The 13,144-nt window shown below is 44.1% G+C and overlaps 1 protein-coding gene and 1 non-coding gene across 2 annotated transcripts; one reads left to right on the top strand and one right to left on the bottom strand.

Moving 5' to 3' along the window:
* Positions 1-1,867: 1,867 nt before the first annotated feature.
* Positions 1,868-5,962, bottom strand: TRMT10C (tRNA methyltransferase 10C, mitochondrial RNase P subunit). The gene is made up of 2 exons (XM_008161363.3): positions 5,857-5,962; positions 1,868-3,723 (listed from the first exon to the last, which is right to left on the bottom strand). The coding sequence occupies exon 2, from the start codon at positions 3,709-3,711 to the stop codon at positions 2,452-2,454; it is 1,260 nt and encodes a 419-aa protein (XP_008159585.1). The 5' UTR covers positions 3,712-3,723; positions 5,857-5,962; the 3' UTR covers positions 1,868-2,451.
* A 4,454-nt stretch (positions 5,963-10,416) lies between these two features.
* Positions 10,417-10,580, top strand: LOC114229619 (U1 spliceosomal RNA). Its single transcript, XR_003615613.2, has one exon. It is a non-coding gene; the product is annotated as a U1 spliceosomal RNA (small nuclear RNA).
* The last annotated feature ends 2,564 nt before the right edge of the window (positions 10,581-13,144 follow it).

Genomic DNA, 13,144 nt, shown 5'->3' with positions numbered 1-13,144 from the left:
CGGCCCCGGAGAGCGAAAACGGAACTGCAGGTGGCTGGGTAGCCCAGCGGCCTCGGAAGGCGGGGCGGGGAGGGCGGGGAGGGCGGGGCGGCCCAGTGAGGACTGGTGCGGGCTTTGGACTGGACGTCGGGTTTGTTTTCGCGGTCCGGAGAAGTGAGGGGAGGGGGCGCACCACCCCGGGGGCGTTGGTAGAATCCAGGAAGGTTTCTGCAGGCTGGGGCGTAGTTGCAGCTTCAGCTAGCTGGCTCTCGTTTTGGTGTTGCTGGATCGCCTTGCCTGCTCAAAGAAAAAAAAAAAAATGTAGGGCCGTATTTTTCGCTACTTGAGAGGGAAATGAGCGTTTGTTGAGCGCCCTCTTGTGTTAGACACTATTTCGTTGACTCCCCAGGAGAGCTCAATGCGGAATTACCTTTATTGTGAGTTGAGGCCAGAGAGTCGTTTGTCCAAGGACACGGTAGCCAGGTGGTAAAACTACTATTTCTAAAGGCTGCAATTTCTGTATCAAGTTAACCGAAGTTACTTTATTAAGTGGGGACTGCAGTAATTTCTGCCTGAGTGTTGCAGAATGAAGTCCAAGCGTTATATGGGGCCCCAGTCTAACCTGACAGCCTCATTTTCCCCTTTTTCCTATATTATACTGCCCTTTTGCTATACAGGGTTTATTCCTTGCCTAGGGAACTGGAGTTTCCGGGTTTGCCCTACAATATACAGTGAGTATTACAGAAACTGGTCTTAAGGAGTCAGAACTTGGTTTTGAATACACTGATCTACCCCTTATTGGCTGAGTAAATCTTGAGGGTTTCTTGCTGTCTACAGGACCTACACTTCCTTTTCTTTAAAATAGAAATAATAGTGTCTCCTCAAACGGCGGTCATGAGGACCAAGTGAGATGATTTCTATATAGCATTGTTTGGTAACTTTATACTTCCTTTAGTAAGTGTTAAAAAAAAAAAGTGGTTTCCCTTCATGGCTCAAAAGTTCTTTGACAACAAAGACCTTTATTCCCCCCCAACACAGACCATTATTTTCTTCTTCACAGCACTTTGTACTGTGCATTTCATATATGAACGGTGCTCAGTGTTTGTGGATGGATGACTCCTCAGGCTCCAAGTTTAGAGAATGGAGAAAGAAATTATGTCTCCTGACAAAAGCAGGGTGGTTTGGTGATTGGGTGATTTGAAGTCCCGGTCCATCACTTATGATAGTATATGTAAACGTACCCTGCAAAATATTTTATATAGAGCAGGTAATTCATGTGTGTTTTATTTTCCCCAGATGTGATCTTCACAAGTTATTTAATCACGGAGACTCTCACTTTTAAAGAGACAAACATGAGACTTTTTTTAAAAAAAAAATGTATTTTATTGATTTTTTACAGAGAGGAAGGAAGAGGGATAGAGCTAGAAACATCGATGAGAGAGACATCGATCAGCCGCCTCCTGCACACCTCCTACTGGGTATGTGCCCGCAACCAAGGTACATGCCCCCGACTGGAATCGAACCTGGGGCCCTTAAGTCCGCAGGCTGACGCTCTATCCACTGAGTCAAACCGGTTTCAGCCAAACATGAGTTTTTAATGTGAAATTATGTATTTATTTATAGATATTGGAGTTTTTCTTCTAGTTCTCACTCAGGGACATGTTCCTATTGATTTAGAGGGGGAGGGAAGGAGCGGGAGAGAAACTAGTACCACTTATTACCATCTGACATTTTATATCTTTACTAGAGGCCCAGCACACGAAATCATGATAGGGTCCCGAGGCCTAGCCTGCGATCAGGGCCATCTTCTGCCTGTTCACCAGTCCCCAGGCCCAGCCGCCTCCGCTACCAGCGTGGGTTGGTTGGAGGCGCTCCCAGAAGCTTCCCTCAGAGCTGTAAGCCCCAGCAGCAGCAGCGCCCGCGTGAGCACCTCCAAGTGGGCAGCACGTTCCATCAGCAGCCGGCCTGGCCCACGCCCATAGCGATGAAGTCACCAGTGCCCGCTTCCCCACTGGCCTGAGCCCCCAACCAGCCACATGTGCCTGGAGGTGAATTAGCAGGAACCCCCTTTCCTGAGCAGCCAGGATTGAGCTGGAGATCCCAAGGGACTGACAGCCAGCCTGGTCCCCCTGCCACCCACCCTGGTTCCCCCCTTCATGGCTAAAAGAACATTTAAGAAGGAAAATAGAGTCTGAGACGCATGTATTCATAAAAAAGCCACACCAATGATACAACTGTTTTACTGGGCTCAACAAACTTGAACAACTCTCTTACTTTCTAAAACTATTTTTATGTAAACAAAATATATTTCCAAAGTTTGCAGATATTTAATAAATTGGGGAAAGATACAATACTTGTTAGTTTGTAAAGACGACTCTTTAAAGAGCAAGTGAATTCCATTCAGGAAGAAACAAAAGAAACTGTATTTCCAATCCATTTACTTCTTAAGCTATCAAATACTTCTCTTTCAAGTCACTTTTTCTGTGTGTATATATTTAGAGAGCCTTTTGGAAATGAATTAATCGTCTTTGACTTCTTCATTCTGTTGACAAATTCTTGAGGGTATTGAGAAATCTCCAGATAACCAGCATGTTTTCTCTTAGGAACAAACTTTAGAGCCTCTTCCCAACTACCATTGTTTTTCAGACATAACAAAATACGTGTTACTTGATCTATGGTGAGATTTTTTGTCCCAGTGTCCCAGTGTAAATATTTATCTAATGGAAAGCATTCTGTTGCCAGCTTCAGCCGTTTTGCCTTGGCTAGGGATGCACCTGGCTGCATATTCTTATCAACAAAAGATCCCACTATATAAATTTTGTCATGCTTGAAAGAAGTCATAACATTGGGAGAATCTGCAGTTAAATATATAATACTGTCCTTTGGAAATAAATCTACGTGAGACTTTTCTGTTGCTGTTAAAAGCAATTTGTCCCATTTTTCTCTATATCGTTTAATTAACTCTCTACGAAAAGGGCTATCTGGTTTAAGATTGCAGAAAAAAATATGGAAAGGATCAACATCTCTTCTGTTCCATCCTTCACTTTCTAGAAGTTGAGAAACAGTATACTGCAGTTCTTTTGGTTTCATATAATCATCATAAGCCATGTCAAAAACCAAAGGTTGTCCAAACTGCATGGCCTGGGCACCCTTCCAGCCCATTGCTATGTCCATATTCCTATTCCAAAGTCGTAGAAATAGAAAGTCTTGCTGTTTATCTTGGTTAGTGGTTTCTAGCAGCTGGTCTTGTATTGCTTTTTCCCTTGCTGCTGCTTTAATTTCCTTTTTTATTTGATTAGCTTTCTTCTTTTTCTCCCTAAGATATAAATATCTTAAATATTTTTTTTTCGATGATTTAGAATCACATTCCATAATGGTTTTGAGCTCTTCTTCACTGATGTGTTCTGGTACTTCTCTGCCAAGCAATCTCCACATCTCAATTAATTCCCTAGTGGCAGCTACAGGATCTTCATCCTTGGCACTTGAGACTGTTGAAACACCTTCTTGCACACTAGATTTCATTGTAATTTTCCACCCATCCAATTCCAGCTGTTCAGGTGATGTGGTTTCTTTTTTAGGATAGGATTCAGCTGGTATTTTGGAAGACATGTATCTCTGCAGAATCGTTGAATATAAAACCCTTCTCTTCCTATTAAGGGTAAATGGCACCAAAACTCTGGCAAAAGGTCTTATGAAGGTGATACCAATACTCATTTTGAGGAAAACAGGCATATAAGAAAACCCCTATAAGAGAAGAAAAATGGAATGAAAAGTTAAAGATTAAAAAACCCTCTAGCTACAAGTATAAATTTGAGACATTTAAATGCAATCAATTTCTGAAACACAAAGTGGAATCTGAGTACAACTTTATTTGCTGCACCATTAATTTTTCCTAGACTCCTGTGGCCTAGAGCCTATGATCACTCACTAGGTAAAAGTGTAAAACTTATTTGGGTTCTTATTTTAGACATGAATTTCGCTACTGCTTTAGGCAAAAGGATACTTTGAAGTTCCTTCAGGGCCCAGAAAATCAATTATTACTACATAACAGTTATACACCACTGATGTGGCTAAGGTCATGATGTTGTATTCTTCTCCATTCTATACTACACCCATCCTGTACAGACCCAAACACAAGATCTGTACCGTAAGCAACACGTGAAGACAAAGGGCTGAAAAGTTACAGAATATGACAACTGGTAAAAAAGCACTTGGGAGCTTCTGTACCAAGGTTCTCATGTTATCAAAACAGAAGTAAAAAGAGATCTACTGATTTTAAAACAAACCTCCTTTCCCTAGTTCAGACTTTATTTTGTAGCAAATAATGTTATTGCCAAACAAAATGTCCAAAATGAGGGAAAAAATATATAAGCTCCACAGTTTATCCTGCAGGTCGGGATGTCCACAAGACAATGAAGACCCTTAAAGATGTGAAACTAGTGCCAGTTTTGAAGGGGTGGGGGTTGGAAGGGAAGAAATTCAACTTTTTACAAAATGCAACTAAAATACTTGAAAAGAAAATTTTCTTCCTTTAGTGACTCTGTATGCTCCTGAGTCTCCTTCCTCTGACCTATGCACTGATGCTCAGATGCCCCATCCTCTCACCCCCACTGAGTTCTGTCCTTAGCCTTGTTTTTCAATCTAAACAGTTTCTCTAAGGGGTTGGATTTATCTCTGTGGCTTCAATCACCATGAATCAGAAGACCTCAAATGCAACGAATTGAAATAATCTCTCTGCTTTGCCTTCCCAATCTGCTTCTCCCGCCTCATTGTTTTAGGGAGGGACACTGCTATCCATTTACTTGCTGAAGCCAGAAACTGGGAGTTATTCCTTACTGTCCTCTCTCACACACAGCATATCATATCCATTTGAGTTACATTCATTTTACTTTCTAAATACTTCTTGAATCCATTCACTTCTCTTCTACCCCATTTTCTTTTCTTTCCCTCTTTTTTGTTTTAAGGGGTGAGGGAGAGACAGAGAAATATCCATGTGAGAGAGACACATGGATTGGTTGCTTCCCGAATGCTCCCCAACTAGGGCTGGGGATCGAGCATGCAACCAAAGTACATGCCCTTGACTGGAATCGAACCCGGGACCGCAGGCCGATGCTCTATCCATTGGGCCAAACCGGCTAGGGCTGTTCAGACAACTTAAAAAAAAAACACAACAAACTATTTTAGACTGCTTGGAATATTTAACTGGAGTCCTCAGCCTCAATATGAGAAACAATGATTTCAGAAAAAAAGTTTTTTGAGTTTTGTCTCTGTAACTAGTAAAGATTTTTGAGATAGCATAGAAATGAAAACCGAAAACATAAAAAAGTGAAAAAGGGTATTATTTTGGGAAACACTGTTCTTGTTCCAGATATTGTAGTATTTATAGTTTCTTAAATCACGGGGCTTCCTTTTTTATTATGACTTAGAGAATACTTTTTTAGTTTCTGCAATCAAACCCATGTAGATAAGACCTTACATATTTAATACAGCGCATTACCCCTGTACAAATGGAAAAAAATGTAACATTTCAAGACCAATATGGCAGTTAATTTCTGTACAATGCCAACCCAGCACGGTACCACTGGGATACTTTCCCCAAAGTTGATAGCACAGCTAAAGTTTCCAAAAATTCAAAAAGGAAAGAAAACGTTATGCATCGATTCGGGCTTCCTCTGAACTGCGGGCCTTCTGAGCGCACATGCTCCGCTAAGTCTTATCTTTGAACGTCCCCCGCGTCCTCCCCCCCCCCCAACACACACACACAGACACACTCACACACACACACACTCACAGACTCACACACACACAGACACACGCACACACAGACACACTCACACACTCACTCACTCTCGGGAGGGTGACAACAAACGCCCATACCAGGACTGCAGGGACCGTGGCTCCGCCGGTGAAGCCGCGGGGCCCGCAGAGCACTCGCACCGATCACCGCCAAACTGACCCGCAGCTCGCGTATCAGTTCGCGCAGGAACCGTCACTGACCCTTGACCCACGGCCGGAAATCCCGCCCCCCCCCCGGGCGCAGTCGTATGACGTCAGGCGCAGGGGCAGGTTTCCGTCCTGGAAAGCAGCGCTGTGGGAGAGGCTGGCTGCCGCCCCTGCGCCATTGCCAACGATCCTCTCAATGGAGGTGGGCTGTTCAGCTGTTCTTTTTTTTTGTTCTCTTCTCCCATTTCCCCCCCTTTTCCCCATTTTTTTCCTTTTACCCCCCCCCCCCGTCCATTATTTAAAATTCTAATCTTCTCTTTTTTATTTTTTTATTTATTGATTTTAGAAAGAGAGAGGAAGGGAGAAAAGGGAAAAGAGAGAAATATTGATTTGTTGTTCCATTTATTCATTCATTCATTGGTTGTTTCTAGTATGTACCCTGACCAGGGATGGACCACAACCTTGGTGTATCTGATCTTTGCTCTAACCAACTGAGGTACCCTGCCAGGGCTAATCCTCTTTTCAGAACCTACTCGCTACTTAGTCCTTTTATTTATTCCCATAATACTAAAATAAAAGGATGTTTTCTCAAGTCTCACTGAGCTTTAAACTCTTTGGTGCTAGGACTTTAAGTTACTTTTATGACCAATTAATCACCAGTACCTGGTGCATTGCTTGGCTCCTGATAGGCAACACTAAGTATCTCGCACTCGCCTTAGCTCATTTAGAAAATCTAATGTGAAAATGAAGTTAAGACACTACTGTAAATTACTGGGCTTTGGGCCAAAATCAAGTCTGTAGGTGTTTTGTTTAGTAAGCAAATTAAAGTGTTTTGATTTAGTTGTCATTACAAAACAAGGCACAATTATTGGGGAAAGGATACTCTTTTCAGTGAATGTTGCAAAATATCATTAGATCCACCCTGGCCAGGTGGCTTAGTTGGTTGGGGCATACTCTGGTACACCTGAAGGTTGCAGGTTCAAATCCTGGTCAGGGCACATACCAGGTTGTGGGTTCAATCCCCAATCCCCTCCTCCCCCTCTCCCCATCTCCCTCCTCCTCCCCCACTCTTCCTCCCCTTCCCTCTCTCCCTTTCTCCCTTACTTTCCCTCTCCCTCTCTCTAAAAAATCAACAAAACTGCCCTGGCTGGTGTGGGTTGTTTGAATGGTTTTCTGTGCACCAGAAGGTTGCTAGTTAGATTCCTGGTCAGAGCATATGCCAGGTTGCAGATTCAGTCCCCAGTTGGTATGGGAGGCAACTGAAATGATTGATATTTCTTTCTCTCTCTCTCTCTCTTTCTCTCTCTCATCAATAAAAACATTAAAAAATAAAAATAAAAAAATTAAGAAAAACATACAGTCAGGTGAAAATTAAACATAGTTAGGCCCATAACCTAAAACCATATACAAAAATTAACTCAAGCCCTAATCGGTTTGGCTCAGTGGATAGAGCATCGGCCTGCGGACTGAAAGGTCCCAGGTTCGATTCCAGTCAAGGGCATGTACCTTGGTTGCAGGCACATCCCCAGTGGGAGGTGTGCAGGAGGCAGCTGATAGATGTTTCTGACTCTCTATCCCTCTCGCTTCCTCTCTGTAAAAAATCAATAAAATATGTTAAAAAATTAACTCAAAATGGATCAAAGACCTCAATGTGACAATAAAAAACGATAAAATTCCTAGAAGGAAACATAGGGGGGAAATGTCATGACATTGGATTTGGCAATGATTTCTTGGATATGATTCCAAAAGCACAGGCAACAAGAGAAAAAATAGACGTTTTGGACTTCAAAGTTAAAACCTTTTGTACATCAAAGAACACTATCAACAGAGTAAAAAGACGACTACAACTTACATATTTAATAAAAGATTACTATCCAGAACATATAAAGAATAACAACAACAAAAACAACCCAATTCAAAAGTACTTGAGTAGAACTTCAGTAAGGCAAATAACTTGAATAGACATTCCTCCAAAGACCATATTGAAATGGCCGATAAGCACATGAAAAGATGTTTAACATCACTAATCATTAGGAAAGGGCAAATCAAAACTGCAATGAGAGCCCAGTTGGTGTGTCTCAGTGGTAGAGCATCAACCTATGAACCAAGAGGTTACAGTTCAACTGGTTAGGGCACATGCCAGGGTTGCAGGCTCGATCCCCAGTAGGGGACAAGTCTAAGGCAACCAATCAATGATTCTCTCTCATCATTGATGTTTATAACTCTTCCTTTCTGAAATCAACTATATATACACACACACACACACACACACACACACACACACACACACTAGAGGCCCGATGCACAAATTCGTGCACCATTGGGGTCCCTCAGGCCTCTAGTATGCATATAAGATCTTTTGTTAATCTCTTCTCGCCCTCCCCACCCCCTTCCCTCTGAGATTCATCAGTCTGTTCCATGTTTCCATGCTTGTGGTTTCTGCTCCTGCGTTGAGCGTCTGCCCCCCTGGTGGTCAGTGTGTGTTATAGCTACCAGCTGGTCAGCTGTTCACTTAGACTTTTTATTTTATTTTATTTTTTTATATTTTATTGATTTTCTACAGAGAGGAAGGGAGAGGGATAGAGAGCCAGAAACATCGAAGAGAGAGAAACATCGACCAGCTGCCTCCTGCACACCCCCCACTGGGGATGTGTCCGCAACCAAGGTACATGCCCTTGACCGGAATCGAACCTGGGACCCTTCAGTCTGCAGACCGACGCTCTATCCATTGAGCCAAACCGGTTTTGGCGCTTAGACTTTTATATGTATATACATTAGAGGCCCGATGCATGAAATTCATGCACTGGGGGGCGGTCCCTCAGCCTGTCTTGCACCCTCTTGTAGTCTGGGACCCCTTGGGGATGTCCGCTTGCTGGCTTAGGCCCGCTCCATGGGACATGGAGCGGGCCTAAGCCAGCAAGCGGACATCCTTCTCTCAGTCCAGGACCCCTTGCTCCTTACTGCCTACCTTCTTGCTGCTCCTTATCACTTGGCTTGCTGCTCCTTAGCGCTGCCACAGAGGTGGGAGAGGCTCCTGCCACTGTGGCTATGCTCGCCAGCATGAGCTTGGCTTCTAGCTGAGCGGTGCTCCCCATGTGGGGCAGCTCCTGTGTTGAGTGTCTGCCCCCTGGTAGTCAGTGCGCGTCATAGCGACTGGTCATTCCACTGTTTGGTCCATTTGCATATTAGGCTTTTATTATATAGGATATATATTTATATATATATATGTATATGGTAACCTGATCATAAATTTCCAATTGGGCAGGTCATGATGGGTAGTTACACCCCAGGCAGGTAACTTTGTTGTTGTTGTTAATTTTCACCCAAGGATATTTTTCAATTGATTTTCTTTTTCTTTCTTTTATTTTTTAGAGAGAGTGGAAGGGAGGTAGAGAGACTGAGAGAGAGAGAAACATCAGTGTGAGATAGACACATTGATTGGTTGCTTCCTGCACTCAATTTTTGAGCTTTCAACTGAGGTACCTGCCCTTGACCGGAATCGAACCCAGGACCTGGGCTGATACTCTATCCACTGAGCCAAACTGACTAGAATTTAGGTTTATCTTTGCCTTAAGCAAGCCCCGGCCATTGTTCTTGTACATCTAGATTAATACACTTTGAAATGCCAGAGTAATCCTTTTTTTCAGACCCTAAACTGTTGTGACCAAAGGAGCACAAAATCTTAATTATCTTGTAACCAAATCCCCATCTTGCTTTCTCCCATCTTTATTTAATCTTCCTTAATTCCAAATGCATTAAAAAAAAACACAAAACTCTGCAAACTGTCATTCTAAAAAGCTTTTTTCTCTGTCTGTTGAGATCTTGCTTCCAGGCATATCCTTTGTTTGGCTTTCATAAACTCTTAAAATTTTTTCTACAGGTTTGGATGTCCTTACATTTACACTATTATAAGAAAGACAATAATAAATATTGTGGATATGCTCTTTGTTGTTATATTTAGAGAAGTGTTTAAGCACATGTTATCCTAATATATACAAAGCCAGGGGCCATCACGACCGAAACAACTGGATGGACAACCAAACAGCAGGCTGTGTGGAGCAACCAGGCCGGCAGGGGGGTTAGTGAGGAACAACCAAATGACTGAACAGCAGGCTGCATGGGGCGACCAGGTCGGCGGGGGGCGGGGGCAGTTAGGTGTGATCAGGCAGGCAGGCAGGTGAGCAGTTAGGAGCCAGCGGTTCCGGATTGTGATAGGGATGTCTGACTGCCAGTTTAGGCCTGATTCTTGGAGTCCTGGATTGGAGAGGATACAGGCTGGGCTGAGGGATTCCCCGCCCACGCACCAGGCCTCTAGTATTCATATACATGATACCTGCAGGATAGAATGAGTGGAGTGTTTGTTCATGAATGGAAAAGATGGCTCTTCTGTACTGCATTTAGAGAACTGTTTATTTAAAAAATAATAAAAAGAGTCCTGGCCAGTGTGGTTTGGTTAGCTGAGTGTCATCCTGTGCATCAAAAGGTTGCTTGTTCATACTTACCTGGCAGGGGAGATACCATGATCACGAAGGTGGTTTTCCCAGGGCGAGGCTTATCCATTGCACTCCAGATGTGCTGACTCCTGCGATTTCCCCAAATGTGGGAAACTCGACTGTATAATTTGTGGTAATGGGGGACTGTGTTCACACTTTCCCCTAAAAAAAAAAAAAGGTTGCTAGTTCAATTCTCAATCAGGGAATATGCTTGATCCCCAGTGGAGTGTGTGTGGGAGGCAGCTGATTGATGTTTCCCTCTCACATCGATGCTCCTCTCCTTCTCCCTTCCTCACTTTAAAAATTAATAAAAAAATCTTTAAAGAAAAAATAAAATTTATAAAGCAAACAAAAATTCAACAGTAAATTTGAAGACCTAATTGGCTTTAATTAACAGATTCACGAATGGGGTAGCATCCCATCAAGCAGCTAAAAAGGTGCTCTAAGGAGTTATACAAAATAGACGATTTTTAAAAAATACATTTTTATTGCTGTAACCGGTTTGGCTCAGTGGATAGAGCATTGGCTTGCAGACTCAAGGGTCCCAGCTTCAATTCCAGGCAAGGCCATGTACCTTGGTTGCGGCACATCCCCAGTGGGGGGTGTGCAGGAGCAGCCGATTGATGTTTCTGTTTCATCCATGTCTCTAACTCTCTCTCCCTCTCCCTTCCTCTCTGTAAAAAAATCAATCAAATATATTAAAAAAATACATTTTTATTGATTTCAGAGAGGAAGGGAGAGGGAAAGATAGAAACATCAATGATGAGAATCATTGATTGGCTGCCTCCTACATGACCCCCACTGGGAATTGAACCCACAACCTGGGCATGTGCCCTTGGCCAGAATCGAACCTGGGACCCTTCAGTTTGCAGGCTGATGCTCTATCCACTGAGCCAACCTGGCTAGGGCCAAAATGGATGATTTTTATAAGCAGAAAGAGGGTGGGACTAAGAAATTAAAAGTGTGGATTATTTCAGGCAAGGTCACTTTCCCCTAGGGCCTTGGTCGGCAAACTTCGGCTCGTGAGCCACATGCGGCTCTTTCGCCCCTTGAGTTGTGGCTCTTCCACAAAATACCACAGCCTGGGCGAGTCTATTTTGAAGAAGTGGCGTTAGAAGAAGTTTAAGTTTAAAAAATTTGGCTTTTAAAAGAAATTTCAATCGTTGTACTGTTGATATTTGGCTCTGTTGACTAATGAGTTTGCCGACCACTGCACTAAGCCAAACCAGCTAGGGCAGAGAGAGTCAATTAAAAAAAAAAATAATGATAAAAAATATATATATATACATACACATATATCCTATCTAATAATAGACAAATATGCAAATTGACCATACCTCCAACACACCCACAAGCCATGCCCACCATCCAATCAGAGCGAGCATGCAAATTAACCCAAACCAAGATGGCTACAGCCACAGAGAGCAAGGTTTCCTAGGTAACAGAGGAAGCCAAGCTTTCCACCTGCCATTGCCAGGCCTAAGCCTCCACTCAAGCTACAAAGTTTCAATTATAGAAGGTAAACAAATTCAAACAAATGGCGGCAGAATGGAGCTTGAGAGAGCAGGCCAGGGTTGCCGCCAGCAACAGGGGAAGCAAAGCTTTCCACACACCCTGGCTGGGCCCACCCGCTTAAGGCAACAAAGTTTCAATTATAACCCCAACACAAATGGCTGCGGGCCTCGGAGGGAGCCCCAGGCTTGGCTCTGCTCCAGGCTACAAAGTTTCAATTGTAGAAGGAAAATAAATTCCAGATACCAGGGCCTCTGCTTGGGTTGCCAGGGGGCGTGGCCCGCCTGCAAACCACCACAGGCCCCTCGCTAAGGCTGCCCCACACCCCAAGGGAACCCCACCTGATCCGGGACGCCCTTTAGGGCAAACCAGCTGGCCCCCACCCCTGTACCAGGCCTCTATCCTAGCTGATAAAAGAGTAATATGCAGATTGATCATCACTGCAACACACAATATAGCTGCCCCCATGTGGTCAAAGATCCTGCCCCCATGTGGACACAAGATGGCCACCACAAGATGGCCAGCAGGAGAGGGCAGTTGGGAGGCACCCGGCCTGCAAGGGAGGGCAGTTGAGAAGGACCAGGCCTGCAAGGGAGGGCAGTTGAAGGTGATCAACCCTGCAGGAGAGGGCAGTTAGTGGTGACCAGGCTGGCAGAGGAGGGAAGTTGGGGGCAAACAGGCTGGCAGCAGAGTGGTTAGGGAGTGATCAGGCTGGCAGGCAGAAGCGGTTAGGGGCAATCAGGAAGGCAGGCAGGCAAGCAGTTGGGAGCCAGCAGTCCTGGATTGTGAGAGGGATGTCCGACTGCCCGTTTAGGCCCGATCCTGGATTGGGCCTAAACGGGCAGTTGGACATCCCTTGAGGGGTCCCAGATTGGAGAGGGTACAGGCTGGGCTGAGGGACAACCCCCCTTTGTGCACGAATTTCGTGCACCGGGCCTCTATTGTGTATATATATATATATATATATATATATATATATATATATATATACACACACACATACACACACACACACACACACACACATATTTTAGTGATTTCAGAGAGGGAGAGAGAGATAGAAACATCAATGGTAAGTGAGAATCAATGATCAGCTGCCTCCTGCACACCCCCTACTAGGGATCGAGCCCACAACCCAGGCATGTGCCCTTGACTGGAATCGAACCTGGGACCCTTCAGTCTGCAGGCCGATGCTCTATCCACTGAGTCAAACTGGC

The sequence above is a fragment of the Eptesicus fuscus genome, chromosome 3 (genome assembly GCF_027574615.1).
Source record: "Eptesicus fuscus isolate TK198812 chromosome 3, DD_ASM_mEF_20220401, whole genome shotgun sequence".
Classification (NCBI taxonomy): Eukaryota; Metazoa; Chordata; class Mammalia; order Chiroptera; family Vespertilionidae; genus Eptesicus; species Eptesicus fuscus.
This window is presented reverse-complemented; position numbering and strand designations above follow the sequence as displayed.